Raw genomic sequence first — 16138 nt, forward strand, 5'->3', positions numbered from 1 at the left:
ATTTATTTATTTATTGATAATTATCAAAGGCAAACTCCATGTCAACAGGTAGTGTAGGCAGGAGCCGCCCTGCAGCAGCAATGCAGCCTATGTGAACACAAACAAGCGCGAGAGCAGCAGCTTAGCAACGCAGCCCCCACGCAGTACACAGGCATCCATTGTGCCCAGCCTGAAAATGAAGCAACACAGCAGCCGAGCTTGACATGCCTGTGACTGGTCTTACCTGTTGACATGAAAAGAAAGACGCCAAAATGAAAAGAAAGACGTAACACCACGCAGCAGCGCTGCACAAGTATCCAGTGTATCCAGCTTGTTATTCACCAGGTTCATCTCAGCTGCCTGTCCTAGGGCTCCAGTCCATTAAGATGTATTAATACATTAAAACAGTAAAGATACAAACAAACTGTGAGGTAAACCTTACCTTAATCAAAGTAGTCTGGTGGATTTGAAAAGAGTACAGATGGGTTGAACAGCTTCAGTTCTCGGTAAATCCCACATATACTGTATAGCGGTCTGTCTGTGCAGGGAGCAATTGAGGTCACTCATCATCAAGTAACATTTGTTTGTGTAATTATGTATAATTGGTCATTTAATACAGAGTCGTGACAAACATGGAACAACATGACTGGTCGATGCCTTCAATACTCAATAATTGACCTTCCTCCAAAAAAAAAAAAATGATATAGCTTTTTTGCCATGTACTCCTCTCTTTCTGTGAAAAGGTCATGACTAAAACAACAGATCAAAAACAACATTGACATGGAAACAATTTGCACAGAAAAAATGCCCTCAGTGTGTAAAGGCCTTCATGCTACATTTGCTATGCTTTGTTAGTTTCTATTTTTATTGTATTCACAAAATGACCTTGACTTGTCTTATATTTTCATATGATTGAATATGAGTTTTCCTGATGTTCTGGGCTCTAACCAGCTCTCCCAGTGTCAGGGGAACAGGAAGTAATTGGTTCACATGTTAAATGAGGAAAACATCTGAGTGAAAAGCAACAGAACTCTTGAACAATGAGCTTCAGCAGCAGTGAACAGACTGTGAAGAGAGCAGCACTTACAGTGAAGGATATTCCTTCAGCTCAGCACATCTCTTAAATCCAACAGCATTCTTATTTTCATACCCTCACAATTGAAACTTAAAAGCTCCAACGTGCAACATACCTCACAATAAGTGAGGTATGTTGAACAAAACTGTTGTGTAGTGGAATATACCAAACAACATTGATTGACTAGCTATTGTACAGTCTTTCCAATAGTGGGTCTTAAAGTGCATGTTTGTGCTTTAGGTGGTGATAGAGGAGTGTTTGTTTCTCCTGGAGCATGAATGTGCTCAGTCATTTACATAGTAATTTGCCTGAAAAATTATATATGTGAGATGTGTTGTGTAGCTGACAATTTGTCCTAAACATCAAAGTGAAATGTGTAATCTAAAGATAAGATAATTAAGATCAATTAGTTGTGATAAGAAGAACATTTATTTCATTCTAAATTAACAAGATAATTGATTTGCATTATTGCATTATTAAATGTCACCCATGCAAGGCACTAATTATGTTGTAGGAATTATGCTCAGAGGAAGTTTCGTTCTCAAATATACTTCTGCTTTGCAGCAAAATGTAATGTGCTGTCTCTTTTCCTAGATATTATTTTAAAGTTCCTCAATTACATGTTGTGGTATCTAGCCATGTCAGTATTTCAGAATATTTTAGTGTGATATCCCATTGAGATATTCTTACTGCTTTCTGTTGAAGTAATAGTCATCATTTGAGGTCTATGAATTATCCAGAGTTACAAGGTCACTGTTTGTGGGCAAACATGTACTGTAGCTATTGCATTATTATGTTACAGCATACAGATATCTCATAACTTGTGACAGAGGCAGATAACCCCCAGGCAGTAATTCTAGATTTTAATAACACAAACAGGCCAGAATTCAACACTGAACATAAGCAAATGTACATGGTATGATAACTGACAACTTTCATAAAAGTTTCAAGTTTATTTCATTTATATAGCACAGTATATAGCATGTATATACATAAAGGCATAAAGGCACATACTGCATGTGTATGGGAAGACACAAATTAGAATAGAAGCAGGCAATCATAAAACCATGTAGATGCACAGCATATGTCAAGGAAATACAGCAAGATAAAAACAAAACAATATAACCATAAAATAAACCCAATGTGTCTGAAAAAATTAAAAAAAATTCAATACAATTAAAAGCCAGAGACTAAACATGGGTCTTGAGATGCATCTTAAAAGCATCAACAGTCTCAGCCTGTCTAATGGCCATGGAGCTGCTACAGAAAAAGCCCTGTGCCAAGCCTTCTTTTTCTTTGTGTGGGGCACAATCAGCATACCGCGGTGGGAGGATCTAAGGGGTCTCTTGGTGCTGTAAGGTGTGAGATGTTCTGAGATATGTATTTGGGCAAGACCATGTAGAGATTTGTAAACAATTAGAAGTATTTTGAAGTTGATCCTGAAGAGCCAGTGGAGGGATGCAAGAAAAGGGGTGACATGATCGTGTTTCTTGGACCTTGTTAACTGGGCAGCAGCGTTGTGGACTAGTTGTAAATGGGAAATGCTAGCCTGGGAGATCTCTAGTAGAGGGAGTTACAATAGTCCAGCCTGGTTGATATTAGTGCATGGATGACTCTTTCTAGATCAGAGGATGTAAGGAATTGTCTGATTTTGGAAATGGTTTTGAGTTGGAAATAGCTGGACCTGACCACAGAAGTTACCTGGCTGTTAAAACTTAGCTTGTTCATCAGATATAATGCCCAGGTTCTTAGCATGTGGTCTGATGTAGGTGGAAAGGTGATTGAGTTATACCACAGTATACCTTGAAAATCGTTTATCGCTGCAGCATACAATGGAAAAAAACATTATTATTATTGCCACTGACCTTTGTCTTCCTCGGCTCGGGAGAAGAGTGTCAGATTTTTTATTGACACTGTGGCCTTACAGGTTACTGAATTCAAAGTTCCACAGTAAGATATTATGATTTGAAAACATGCATGGATTTGTGGAAATCATTATTGACTTGGAAACTGCTGGGTTGCCTCAGTCTCGAGCTTGTTATGGCTCAGAAGTGTGTGTGTGTGTGTGTGTGTGTGTGTGTGTGTGTGTGTGTGTGTGTGTGTGTGTGTGTGTGTGTGTGTGGGTGGGTGTGCTGGGTGGCTGTGTGTACGTGGAAGCCCAGTGGGAAAGAGAACCTCATTTCCCACTGGCTCGGTGAGAAAAGAGTTCCTACTGGTGAATGATGCTTATATCACCACATCCTCATGCGCCCTCTGAGAAGCGACCTCTGACCTTTGGAGCTATGACTACTTCCTGTTGAGAGAGAAGATGAGGAAGATGAGTGTGAATGTGAAAGATGAGGCTGAGGGCTATATACGGTATACACACACATACATAAGCCCTTTTGATGCTTGCTATTACAGACAAACACACAGCAACCACAGACTGTTATAGGTACTTCTGGTGGCTGAAAGGAAAAACGCTTTTCATTTGAGCACTGTGCCTATTGTGTCAATATTAGATAATTGGATTCATTGTTGAGCTATGATAATAAAGGCAATTCACCTCCATTAAGTCTGAGTTTATGATGCCTTTATTGACAGCTGACTTTCTGAACTTCATCATAAACTGCCATGTAATTGTCTCTCTATCATTATGTAAACATCACTGTTGGATAAGAGCTGCTCTTAATGCGGTCACAAATTCCCATACAGTATCTGGCCACTTTATTAGGTACACCTATATCAGACTGACTCAGAACCTATCTATATTCTAAGTGCTGTATCGTAGGCAACTGGACTTTCAGTTTCCTATCCGTACCTTTTTTTACATAGTTTATTTGCTTATATAGGCCTACTGTAAGTGATGGCAGATATTAAAAACACACAAAAAGCACCGATCACATCTGCTAAAATGTTAGGAGCATAGAATATCATTTCAATTGATGGCTGATAAATTGGACAATTTGACTTCAAACTATTTACTAATGTATCAACAATGTGGAAAGTCATCAGGGCTAATCGCAAACAGTTCCCTAATTACAGATCCAGCAGTTACAGAGCAATGTGATCATTCATGTTGAATGATGTCTGCGTACTCTCAACAAATCTAAGTCCACTATTAACTCCCTTAAAGCTCTGTTTCTTTAGCTGCTAACTGCTCCACTATGTTCACCAGCTAGTTGCCAAATTTGTCTGTCTGATGTGTGGTGCTGTCAGGAAGTGTACAGTGGCTTTTTTCAAAGCTTTTGAAAACAGCTGTCTGAGAGTGGTGAAACAGAACCCCAGCACTGACCTGAAAGATACAAAATAGCCCGTCGAGCTGAGGGAACTGCAGAGTCAGAGACATTAATGTTGTTTGGTTTGTTGTTACTGTAATATAGGAATATTTTTTTTATTAACTTTCTTTTATTGGAAGCAATTTCACAGGCAAAAACATGACAACGCAATGTGGCATAGCTGACTTCCATTCTGACCATTTTCCTTTACCTTTTTATCCCTTTTTATCCCTCCCTCCCCAGAATTTTATCCCTCCCTCCCCAGAATACTTACAATAAATACATACCCAGAGCAAAAAAAAAAAAAAAAAAAGAGAGAGAAGAGAAAAAAAAAAAAAAAAAGGGGGGGGGGGGGGGGGCGGCTCAGTCATCGCAATCAGGCAGAGATGTCAAGGATTCAATATGGGTTAAGAGAGGTCTCCAAGTCTTTTCAAATGAGTTTAAGGAGCCATTGAGGGAAAATCTAAGCTTTTCAAGTCTAATGGACAATAACAGCTCTTTCACCCACCTGTTGTGAGAAGGAGGTTGAACATGTTTCCAATTAAGAAGTATGAGTCGCCTAGCCAACAGGGTGGTAAAGGCCATAACAGTCTGCATGACTTTTGTGGTGATAGGGTGCAAGGGGGTACCAAATAAGGCCAATAAAGGTTCAGGAGTGATAGTAATATTGTAAGCTATACTAATGGTTTTGAAAATTTCGGACCAGAATGTGGCAAGCTTGGGACAGAACCAGAACATATGGGAATGGTCAGCTGGAGATTGTTTGCACCTATTACATAAGTCAATTACATTAGGGTAAATACGGGATAGCCTCAAATTAGTGTAGTGAATCTTGTGCACAACTTTACACTGGAGAAGGCTGTGCCTCGCACATATTGAAGAGGAGTGAACCAACCGAAGGACTTGTTGCCAATAATCATCAGGTAACGTAATTCCGAGCTCTTGTTCCCAGGAAACTTTGGGGCCGGACGCTGGGCTATCAATAGTAGAATTGATGAGACTATAGATGCTAGAAATTAGCTGACTTTTTTCAGGATCAAGAGCCAGTAAAGAGTCTACCAGAGTTTCCGGGGGACGGCTGGGGAATTTGGGGTTCTGATTCTGAATAAAATGTCTAATCTGAAAGAAACCGAACAGATGGGAGTTAGGTAGGTCAAATTTCTTTGAGAGCTCAGAAAAGGACATAAAAATCCCTTGGTTATAAAGGTCCTTTAATTTAGTTATTCCTTTGTCAAACCAGGTCCGAAAGGTTAAATCAGAGCAAGAGGGTAGAAACAGGTGGTTGTTTACAGTGGGGGAGAGGGCCGAGGCCCTATGGAGGCCTAGACTTTTCCTAATTTGAATCCAGATTTTAACAGAGTTAATTACCACTGGGTTTGAGGTAAAGTTAGAAACAGTCAAAGGGAGCTGAGAACAAACCAGGGAGTGTAGAGAGAGTTTAGAGGATATTTGTTTGATTATTTGTTTGATATTGTTTTAATCAATATAGGAATATTGATTAAAACAGCTTCAAGTACTCATTGTACACAACACATGGCAGACTTCCCATGGCAGCTTTATCATATGTTGCCTGGATAAAGCTTTAAAGAAGTCCCCAGAATTTTTTATTGGGGAGAGGCAGAAAAAGAGAAAAAGGGCTGTGGTATTCCCTGAAGCTAAAAGTTAGAAAACCCACAGCATCATAAAGCACTGTGCCAGGGGCTCTGGATGCAGGCAAAATGGAGAAAAGTTTAACATTGTTCATTTGCATATGCAGGTCTGTTGAAAATCAGCAAAGTTCCTGTTTAAGGCACTCAACCCACCCGAGGGGGATATTGTCTTTGACCAGTTACATATCCAGCTGTGTCTTTGATTTGGAGGGCACAGCAGCCTCAACAGCAGTTTTCACACAGTACACTGGTTAGTCAACCACTTTGGTCCAGACTGAAATATCTAACTATTGACAACTATTGAATAGATTTTCACTAAAATTGGAACAATCATGTTCCCACTCAGAGGAATTATTTAAACTGTGGTGAAGTTTTTAATTCATCCAACACCACATACCTGCAGCCTTACTTCTGTTGTAGTTTGCTTTACTTTGGTTGAGCATTCTAGCAAATGCTAGCATGCTAACATGCTTAACTAATTTAGTGATGGTAAACATTATCTCTAAAACATAAATAGGTTAACATCATTATATAAGCCCACATTTGTTTGTTTTTGTATGTACTATTTTTTCCCTGTTATGTCCTTCTGCTTTTTTTAGCCACAATGATATCATTTCCCCCAAGCATAATATATTTTCATGTAATGTAAACAAAACAAGGACTTAATCTGGTAGAGTTTATACATTGTGATAAACAGCTGGCCTTTAAACCAGCTGAAGATCTCTGTGTGTTTAATCACTGTGTGTATCACGGTTTTGTCAGATGACCTTTAGAAGTATTTTACTACAACCTCAGGCAGCATACACATACATACTGGGTTAGTAAGCCTACAAATACCCTGGTTACTTAAGCAAATGGCAGCCTACTACACTTAGTTCTAATCAGTTAGATTAGACTGGACAAGGTCAGACTAAGGGTTTTTTTAGAATGGCACAAGATCACATCAGAAAAAAAAATCTAGAAAAGAAAAAATCAACATTGTTGGTTTTGCTCCAGTGTGTTGCAGTGTTGTAACAGAAATGACAATAATGAATGTGAATTCAGTGTAGTAGGAGAATAGGACAGTGCATTCTGTGCTGTAAATCTGTTCATCATATAAAACCTCTAATCCCACATTCATTATGCCAGCCATATAAGCAATCATACTATTGCCAGAGAGCATGGCTGGTAGCTTCCCTGGAGCCGGTGGTGCAGCCCCTGGTGGTGGATCTTCTGGACCAATCATCGAGGAGGTTAACTAAACGGTCAATCGACTCAACTGCCACTCCAGTCCTGAAAGATGTTTTCTGAGAAAGTAACCCTCTTGTAGCACAAGCTAAAGAGTGAAATTTAAAGAAATAAAAATGTGAAGATAATGGACAAGGGCCAAAAATGTCACTTTGTAAAGCTGAAGCCAAACTAGTACCACTGCCTTACTGTTCCAAATTCTTTTCTTCTCCATAAAGTTTATATAAGCCAGCCAGGCAGTGCCTAATGTGATTGCTTGTACTGGGACGGCTATAGCTCAGGAGGCAGAGCAGGGTCCCTGTCACTACCCGATGTAAGTGTTGAGCAGCACATGTGTGAGTGTGTCCGCTATCTCGTTAGGTACGGCAACACCACCTGCACAAACCACACACATAACTGCAATAATACATAATACATTTGTTATGTTTTTGTTTTCATTTGTTAAGTTATTTTACGATTATGATTACATTTGTGCACAATTATTTCAGTGTGTGGTTGCCTGTTACAGCATATCTTTTTTTTGCTATTAATTTCAATTCTATGGAGTTTTATTAACATGGAAATTATAAGAACTATATTGCCAAAGCATACAAATACAATTTCGGCAAAGCAAAGCAAAGAAAATTTGACTGTTAATAAAATTGATGCAAATAATGACAAAAACATATACACTGGCTGGCCAAACCATTAAGAGACATGAGGGGTGGGCAAAACACGATAAGATACCAGATAGGCACTTTGCTTCTAACTCAATCTAACCATAATGCAAGGAATCTCTGCTGTCTGTTTGTCTGCCTGCCTGCCGTCACACTTGGCAGCTTTGCTGTTGAGACCCCAAAGAAGTGTAGTCCAATTCGGATACCGGACATGTTCAATATTGATACATTTTTTTTAAAAAGCTGAGACTGCTCTGTGCAACAGTGTGTGGGGGGCGGGGCTTGGGGTTCAATGCAAGTCACTGAGTGAGAAACACACACACATAGCAAGCAGCAGACAATAGTTGGAGTAATAAGTGAGTCATGGAAAAATAGTTTCACACATTGTGCTCTAAAAACAGAAAAGTAGACAGCCAAAACAGAGCTTACAGTAGGCCTAGACTGCTGTTGGCATGCCCCCAGTTTGGACAAACAACGGGAGGGCCAGTGTAGGAAGCTAAGCGATACAACAATATTATCAGAAAACTGCCACAGTCATAGAAAAGTGCATGCTATTATTACTGTAATCAGCTATAAAGTTTGTATATAGGCTCAGTTTGCAGTAGTCACAGTGACCGAAACGACGCATGTTGTGTTTGATGCCTCAGAAGATGAATTAAAAGTCCCTGTTCATGCAACGTTACAGCACAGCAGAGGTGGTCCAGAGTGAATAATAACCTTTTCCCGACACGTGCTGGCTCGGCCTGACTCGGTTTGACTAGGCACTTGAGCCCAGGATTAGCATTTCCATTACAAAAGGCTAACCACTTGAAGGTGTGTCTTCAACGTTTGGGAAGTGACAATGTGAGCACCTCTTTTCACGCATGCACATTGTTGCAACAAAAATAAGGGCAGAATACCAGGTTGCTCACATTTGGTTGGCACTGCTAAGCCGTGTGCCAGAAAGGTGTTAAATAAATAAAGGTAAAGATATAGGTGTCATAATAATGTCAAATACCAAATAAATAAATAACTACTATTGATCGCATTTTTAAGCAACTGTCGCCAAAGGAAAATTAGTTCACTATGCATGCTCAGAATGTTCTTCTCTGTTATTTGAAATTGTTTATTTAGACCTTATGGCCACTTACTGCAGTTGGTCTTGGATTCTCGTCTGTTTGGAAAATCAAGGTTGTGTGCATAGAATTTTTTTTAATCCTAGGGGAAATTGTTATGTTTTGAAAAATATCTATACATATGGTCAAGGTCCAAATGTCTGCCTTTCATCTAGAAATGATGCATTTCAAAAATGCTAAATAATGTAAATCAAATATCAAACCATGTTGGTTTTTAAATTACAGTATGTGAAAGTTGTCTGTTATTGAGCATCTAACTAAAATGGAAGATATGAAAGGGCTTGTGGGTATAATAATTAAAGCAATATTATGTAGAAATTGACATTTTGTGTGATTTGGCACCCCCAAAGGTGTGTAACGTAACGTAGGTACTAACTACAAACAAGACTCATTACGTCATAACAATGTTATGTCTTGAAAACTTGTATAGTAAAGTAAACATATATGTAATGCTGTCATCCTACCGTCTCACTGAATTTACATAGTGCAGAAACAAGTGATGACAAATGATTTTGAAGCTGTTTTGTTTTAAGGTAAAAAGTTACATAATGTTGGTTTAAGTATTCAGCTACCTGGTTTAGGGCTTCTTGTTCTCTTGATGCAACAAGATGAGCACATTTGTGCAGGGATGCTGCATTTTATCATATTATGTAAGGGATAATGCCTAACAGGGTGTCCATTATCAGGAATTAATGAACAACGTGGAGGCTTGTAATTCCTGATTATGAACACCTTGAAGGGCGATATCCCACTCATACCTTGGTCACTTGCCAAAGAAAAAAACATTAAGACCATTTGTGTAAATATTTGTGATCAAAATATAAAGTTTTTCACAAGCAGTAACTCTGTTTCCCTAACAGCACCTCAGAGTTGGACTAATAGCTGAAACAACCATTGCAATCCCATAAGGTTCTTATGTAATGGGAATGTCTACTACTCCAGTAAACAGGACAGACCTTAGATACAAATTATCAATGGGAGATAAACTTGTCCTCTCAGCTCTTTGGACCCTTCATCTCAGCCATTAGCAAGATAGCTTACATGTTTAACTACAAGACAAGCTAGTTAACCAACCATGTCAGCATCCCCAAAACAATTTTTTTTAAAAATCATGAAAAAATGAGTGGCCGGCTGCAGCCTGAAGTAGTGAGTTAAATGATGATTGGGATGTAAGAAGACCGCTTGATACAGTCAGCTCAGAGGGACAGTGTAGCAGGCTCTAGTGGGGAGTAAACACACATAAAGTCAGTTTACCCAGCTTTTTAAAATCAAACAGGGTTTACTCACCTTTTTATGAGTTATCCACTACTTGTTATGGACAGTTCAGGCAGAAGTTCCAGAGGTGTCCATATATCAAAAGTTAGCCAATCAGAATCGAGTATTCACCCAGACCATGGAATAAAGGCCTTTATAATGTCACTGTGGTGGAAGGACAAGACTCATTCAGTTCAATTGGGAATTGTAAAACAAAAAATAGATGGTGCAAGATGTACAGTATATCAATCTGTAGACACTACTTGCTATGAAAATTAAATATTTCATTACACAGCAAACAACATGATTGAGCTGTACAAGCATGTTTGTTGTATGTTGCACTCTCTTGAACAAGATATTGCGTATGTTGGGCACTATGTTGTCTCTTCTGGTCTCCAGCGAATATCTCCGGGAAAGTAAATTGTGTTACATTGTAAGTATAAAAGTCTATGGTGCCAAGGAGTGTATTAGTTCAGTGAACCGTTGGGTAAATATTCTGCAGAGAATGAATAGCAACCGTCTACTTCCCCCTCCCTACACAGTGCTCTCACTCTGCCACTCAGACTCCATCCTTGTTTGTGTTTTCATTTTGTCCAGAGCAAGATATTACCTCAGCTACTGGCCAGGTTAGCGTCATGTTTGGTGTAGACATTCTTGATAATCTGACACCGTTGCACAAATTAAATGTAAATTAAATTTTACTGGCCATTGGATTGGGATTTCATTGGTATTTATAAAGCATAACTAAGCTTCACAGAGGATAAATCCATATCACTGTGAGTACACAACTAGCCTTTCTCTTACAAGGTGCCCATGGTTAACATGTTTACAAAATCTGTCCACAGACCGACAAACCGACCGTCCTGTAAAGACCTGGCAGGTATATGGTAGTTCCCGCTACAGTACTTGTCTCTAAGGCCACATTGTTCAATGAAGAGGAATGATTAAAGCTAATACAGTGATCTGCAACTTAAAACAAGTGCAGGCCAGGGGAGTAAAGTGGACGGGCCAATTGCCCCTGCCCTACTAATCCCCTAATAAAATAATTTATATTAAAATACATTCCTAGCTAAAAGAAAGACATGACAGTATTTCGACATAACTTGCTAACACACAATGTATTTACCTTGTGTTTACAGTGCATAGACAAATGAAAACCAACCAGGAAGAAAACTTATTTGCTTTAGTCCTCTTTAGAAAATGGGATAGTGATACTCTTTAGCCTCTTGTGGCTGAAATGAGTATTACAAAAACAAACACTTGCCTGACAAAAGAAAAACCTACTGCCAAAAGATTTTTTTTAACCTTTATTCACAGATGAAAGCCAGAAATGAATCTTGCACAACTTTTTTTTTCATCTGTGAAAGAGGTTCCTTAAATATTAATATTAAAAATTATTTAAGGAACTTCAAAAGATTGTCCTTCACAACCGTTTTTCACCTGTTCTTAAACCAAACACGCAGGAAAGAAATCACTTCATCAGATCAGATTTAGAAAATGGATCACCACAGTTGTTTTTCATACTTGCCTATCAAGGCTTATGTAGATTTCAGTTGAGTTGGGTGACTGGGCTTAATTGTACTAATGTTACCATGTTATTTTGTCTTTGCTTGTCTTCCTTCTAGCCAATGAAAAATCTTTATGCAGATGATGGCTCACCTCTGTATCCACGACTAGGCCCGTACTTCTCTGATGGGCAGCGGCGGGTGGACTATGTGCTGGCATACCACATCCAGAAGCCCGGCAGCATACGGCGTCAGTCGTCCAGGTTCGGGGACAACAACTTCATCCGACGGCTTAGGCGCAGTATGAGCATGAGAAGCAGCCGAGCACCGCTGCAGCCAAAAGAAGACCCAGAGATCGCTGCCCAAAAGCAACGGACTGACTACCATGAAGATGACAAGCGCTTCAGGCGGGAGGAGTTTGAGGAAAATCTCTTGGAGACAGGGCTGGAGCTGGAAAAGGATGAAGGGGTGAGGGGGCTGCTTCAATGTTTTCCACTCTATCATGCACCTTTGAAGCTTACAACGATAACAGTGGTAAATTTACCACTTCTTAGTCATTTTAAGAACACTGTCTCCATGCTGAAAGACTGAGGATAAAGCTGCAGGTCCCAGTCAGGTCAGCCCTCACCTCTTGATTTTTACATGTAAAGGACATGGAAATGAAAAAACAGCAATGTTCTTGTATTACAGTGTAGAACAAGTTATTCCTAGTATTTTAAGTGTCATTGGGGTCAGAAAAATCAGAAATGATACATTATTTTGATCGAGCATTAATGACTCTGCTAAGCTTAAATACTTGCTCATATTTTCAAACAGTTAGTTTTCACCTAACATAAGACAGAAGGCTTTTAGGATGAGGAACATATTTGTTTAGGCAAATATTAATCTCGGCTCATTTGGCTGGAGTTGCTGGAGTCTAAACCTCCCCAAAATTAATGAATAGCAGGGCAGAGCTGATAACGTTAGCCTAAACTCTGAAGGCATCCAGGTATGGGTGTCACAGCTATTATATGAGGCTGGGACAAGTAAAATTAAAGTTTAGACCACCCTATACTTTTACCATGTTAAAAAAGCATCAGTCTGACCAATCTTTTCAGTACAATGTCAGAGCTCCATTAACTAATCCAAAATGCCCTAATCAATTCAATTCCATACCAAATGCTAATCTTGATTGTCACATAGAATGCACACACACACACGTGCATACACACACACAACCTCACCGCTGAAGTTAGCTAGTCATTGATGCCCAGGTGCTAGGCAGCTGAGTTAAAGTCGGTCACATCTCGAGTTTGAATGAACAGTGAGTGGTTATAGTTAATCGTTGAACCAGTTTCTGTATTTTGAGCTTTTTAACATCTTTAAATATGTGACCTGGGGCTAAACACTTCCTCTGGATGAAATTACAAAATGTACCCATAAGTTTTCTCATGCTAGTATAGCCAGATATCAGACCAGTTGTTTAATGGCACCAGAGCACAGGAACATCTACTCTGTTCAAAATGTTCTGGGGGAGGACATCAGACCCCCCTTAGATTGTCCCACACATATTTTCCGTGCTTCCTATGTACCCAGGATTGGCCTCCACACATTTCAATAATAGCGCTAGCTGTTAATGAGGCCCTTTTTTAAACTGCAACCTTACAAACTAATGCAGTTAGTTAATAATGTGCTCCTTATCCTTGGAAGTAACACACTCAGTGACTGTAGGTAGTAAGCTAGTTCACCAGACATGCTTATGTTTACAGCTTATATAAGAGTTTTGTGTGTGTTTTTTCTTGAAGCCATTTAGCTAAAACTCTTTAAATGCGAGTAAAAAAAACAGGCCCATGCACACAGCTTCTACAGGATGTATAGAAATCCAAAACTTGACAGACCTCCTTTGCCAGAAGAAGAAAGAATGGGCAAGATAACACGCAGCAGATCACAAGACAGGTTCAGGTCATGTGACTGATAGTGGAGAAGTGACAGGACTGGCTCTCATTGGAAGATGGATGTGTGTGAGACAACTTTTGAGTTCAACTTCTTAACAGATCAATATGACATCACTCTGCTATTATAATAATGAGTTTTCCTGATTGTCTCGCACTACAGGAGAGAGATTACTTGCAACAAAATAACTGTTCTCATCTTCTATTTATGAACTCATGCTTCAAGTACATTTAGGATCAAAGCCAGACAAGAATGCCAACCATTCAACAAGCATTGAATTTTACTGTTCTATTCCTATTCAGGAAGACCTGTGTGGTTGGGATCATTGTCAGCCTGGAGGTTAAGATGTATTAAAGTAGATAAGAACAGTTCATTATGTGGTACATATGGACTCAGCATGAAGATGGGCCTTTGTATGTGTGTGTGTGTGTGTGTGTGTGTGTGTGTGTGTGTGTGTGTGTGTGTCTGTGTGAGTGAGTGAGTGAGTGAGTGAGTGAGTGAGTGAGTGTAGGACAGCAGATAATGACATATCAGAAAAATAGAAAAACCAAGGAGAGATAAATTAATATTAAAGCTTTGAGTGAACAGAAACAACAATTTTTTAATGGGAACTGAATGGATTATGGGTAACAAGACGAAGAGTCATTAGAATGGAACCCCCTGAGTGGATGTTGGTTTATATTTTAATGATATGATAACATAAACATAAAATACTGTATCTTTAGATGTTATTTAAAGAGAAGAGAAGAGAAGAACTGACTGAACTAAGTTGAACTAAGTTGACAGTCGTTGATAGTCAACTAATTGTTTCTTTAGTTAATCCACGTCTTTGAACTGACTCCAGAGCATTACTTTGACATCAATGTGTTTATTTTTATATCTAATCTCATCCAAACAAAGATGTGCTAGACTATATTCCTAGAATAGCTCTTGTGTCATTGCTGTGTATTTGCTACGTGAGTGGAGCCATGAACAAAATTCGTTTTCATGAATGGATAAATTAACTCTTCTCACAGTGAGTTATTCCTTAAAACGTTTTAAGCAAATGTAACCCACACAGGGTTACTTGAGTGCAATCCTCTACTCCGCCAGAGGGTGGCGCATACACCCCTTGGAATTTTCTAGAAGCACTCGCTTTTCCTTTCTTCCGGTGGAGACGTTGCCAGAAAGCATCAAGGACTGGTATTGAAATATCCTCTGAGGGATAGAAATTCATAAAATTTTGTACCAACTATTGAAACATCGTCTGTCCATTAGGTTGAAAGCTGTGAGAGAGAGAGAGTTGAGCCGCATGAATCTGTGAGCTCCTCAAGATACCTCCGATTGTTTTTTTAGTGAGGGAGAGATCATCTGAAACCTGACCCTGGCGGTCAGTGGCGAGCCAACCGTAGAAGTTGACTGAATGGACCAAAAGCCTGGTGTGGCCAGCCGTGGCATCTTTAGAAAACAGCATCATCCCGCTCCTTCATTCGAGATACAGATATGATCACATGTAAACCTACCCGGATATCGAAAGAACATACATACTTCAAGAAACACACACACACCGAGAACTTTCATGGACTCCAAAGGAACCAACTTTAATTTTCTTTAACTCTGCTGAGAAATCTCACAAAGGGACACTTTCTTTTGAAGTTATTTATTTTGGGCCCCATTATTTAGCGCCTGTGCACTCAGGAAGCCAGCTTAGATAGGCAGGGAATGTGAATAACGTCTATAATTTTGTATAATATATTTGTCAAACTTACCCATTTTGTGTTGTCTGTTTTCTGCTGACCTTTACTACTTCAGGCTCCGTAGTCGTGTCTGGAGTCTTCTGAAACCAGCCCGGCTTTGATTCATAGCCACTTAACTTAGTCATTAGTTACACTTATCTGAGACGCGGGTTACAATTGGCGAGCCCAGCCAGGAGTCTGGTTATGTGTTAGCAGTGAACCATATTACAAGTGTGTAAGTTTCTTTGTTATCTGTGTATAAATTACTCTTTGCTAAAAATGGAGTTCATAATGAGCTCAGGTATCAAAGTCCCCAATGCAGTAATTGTGAGTGGTTTGCTTGAATCACCAGAAGATGAAGAGATCATAGACTTCCTTAAGAAGTACGGCTCCATGAGACTTGTCCCAGTTACAGACGTTAACTCAGAGTTTTATAAAAACCTGATTATTGAATATCAAGATGGTGCTGCTATTGAAGCCTTAGCCCGTCTTTTGCCCTACACACATGAACTTAAAGACAATCCGGGTGTAAAATACCACGTTCAAGCTCTGGCAAGTGTGTACACTACTAAAGTTGGTTGCAGTGCTACTAAAACCTACCTTGACGAGATAAAGAAGTTAGCAAAACTGAGTGGAAGAGACTTCGAAGAAGTGCTGAAAGACATGATGTCAGAGATCAGTGAGACAATCGAGACTGATGGCAGTGGTGATAATGAGTTTGGAGACAAACCACTAGCACATTGTGAGGAAAGATGAACTAAACACACATTCACA

At 39.4% G+C, this 16138-nt stretch overlaps 1 protein-coding gene across 1 annotated transcript in view; it reads left to right on the forward strand.

Annotated features, from left to right (window-relative positions):
• The window catches only part of ano1a (anoctamin 1, calcium activated chloride channel a), a 65532-nt gene that overhangs the window by 2467 nt on the left and 46927 nt on the right, over positions 1-16138 (forward strand). Inside the window, exon 2 of the mRNA XM_073464614.1 lies at positions 11838-12185. Coding sequence (XP_073320715.1) covers positions 11838-12185 — 348 coding nt within the window. The remainder of the gene's footprint in view (positions 1-11837; positions 12186-16138) is intronic.

This window comes from Pagrus major, chromosome 4, assembly GCF_040436345.1.
Source record: "Pagrus major chromosome 4, Pma_NU_1.0".
Classification (NCBI taxonomy): Eukaryota; Metazoa; Chordata; class Actinopteri; order Spariformes; family Sparidae; genus Pagrus; species Pagrus major.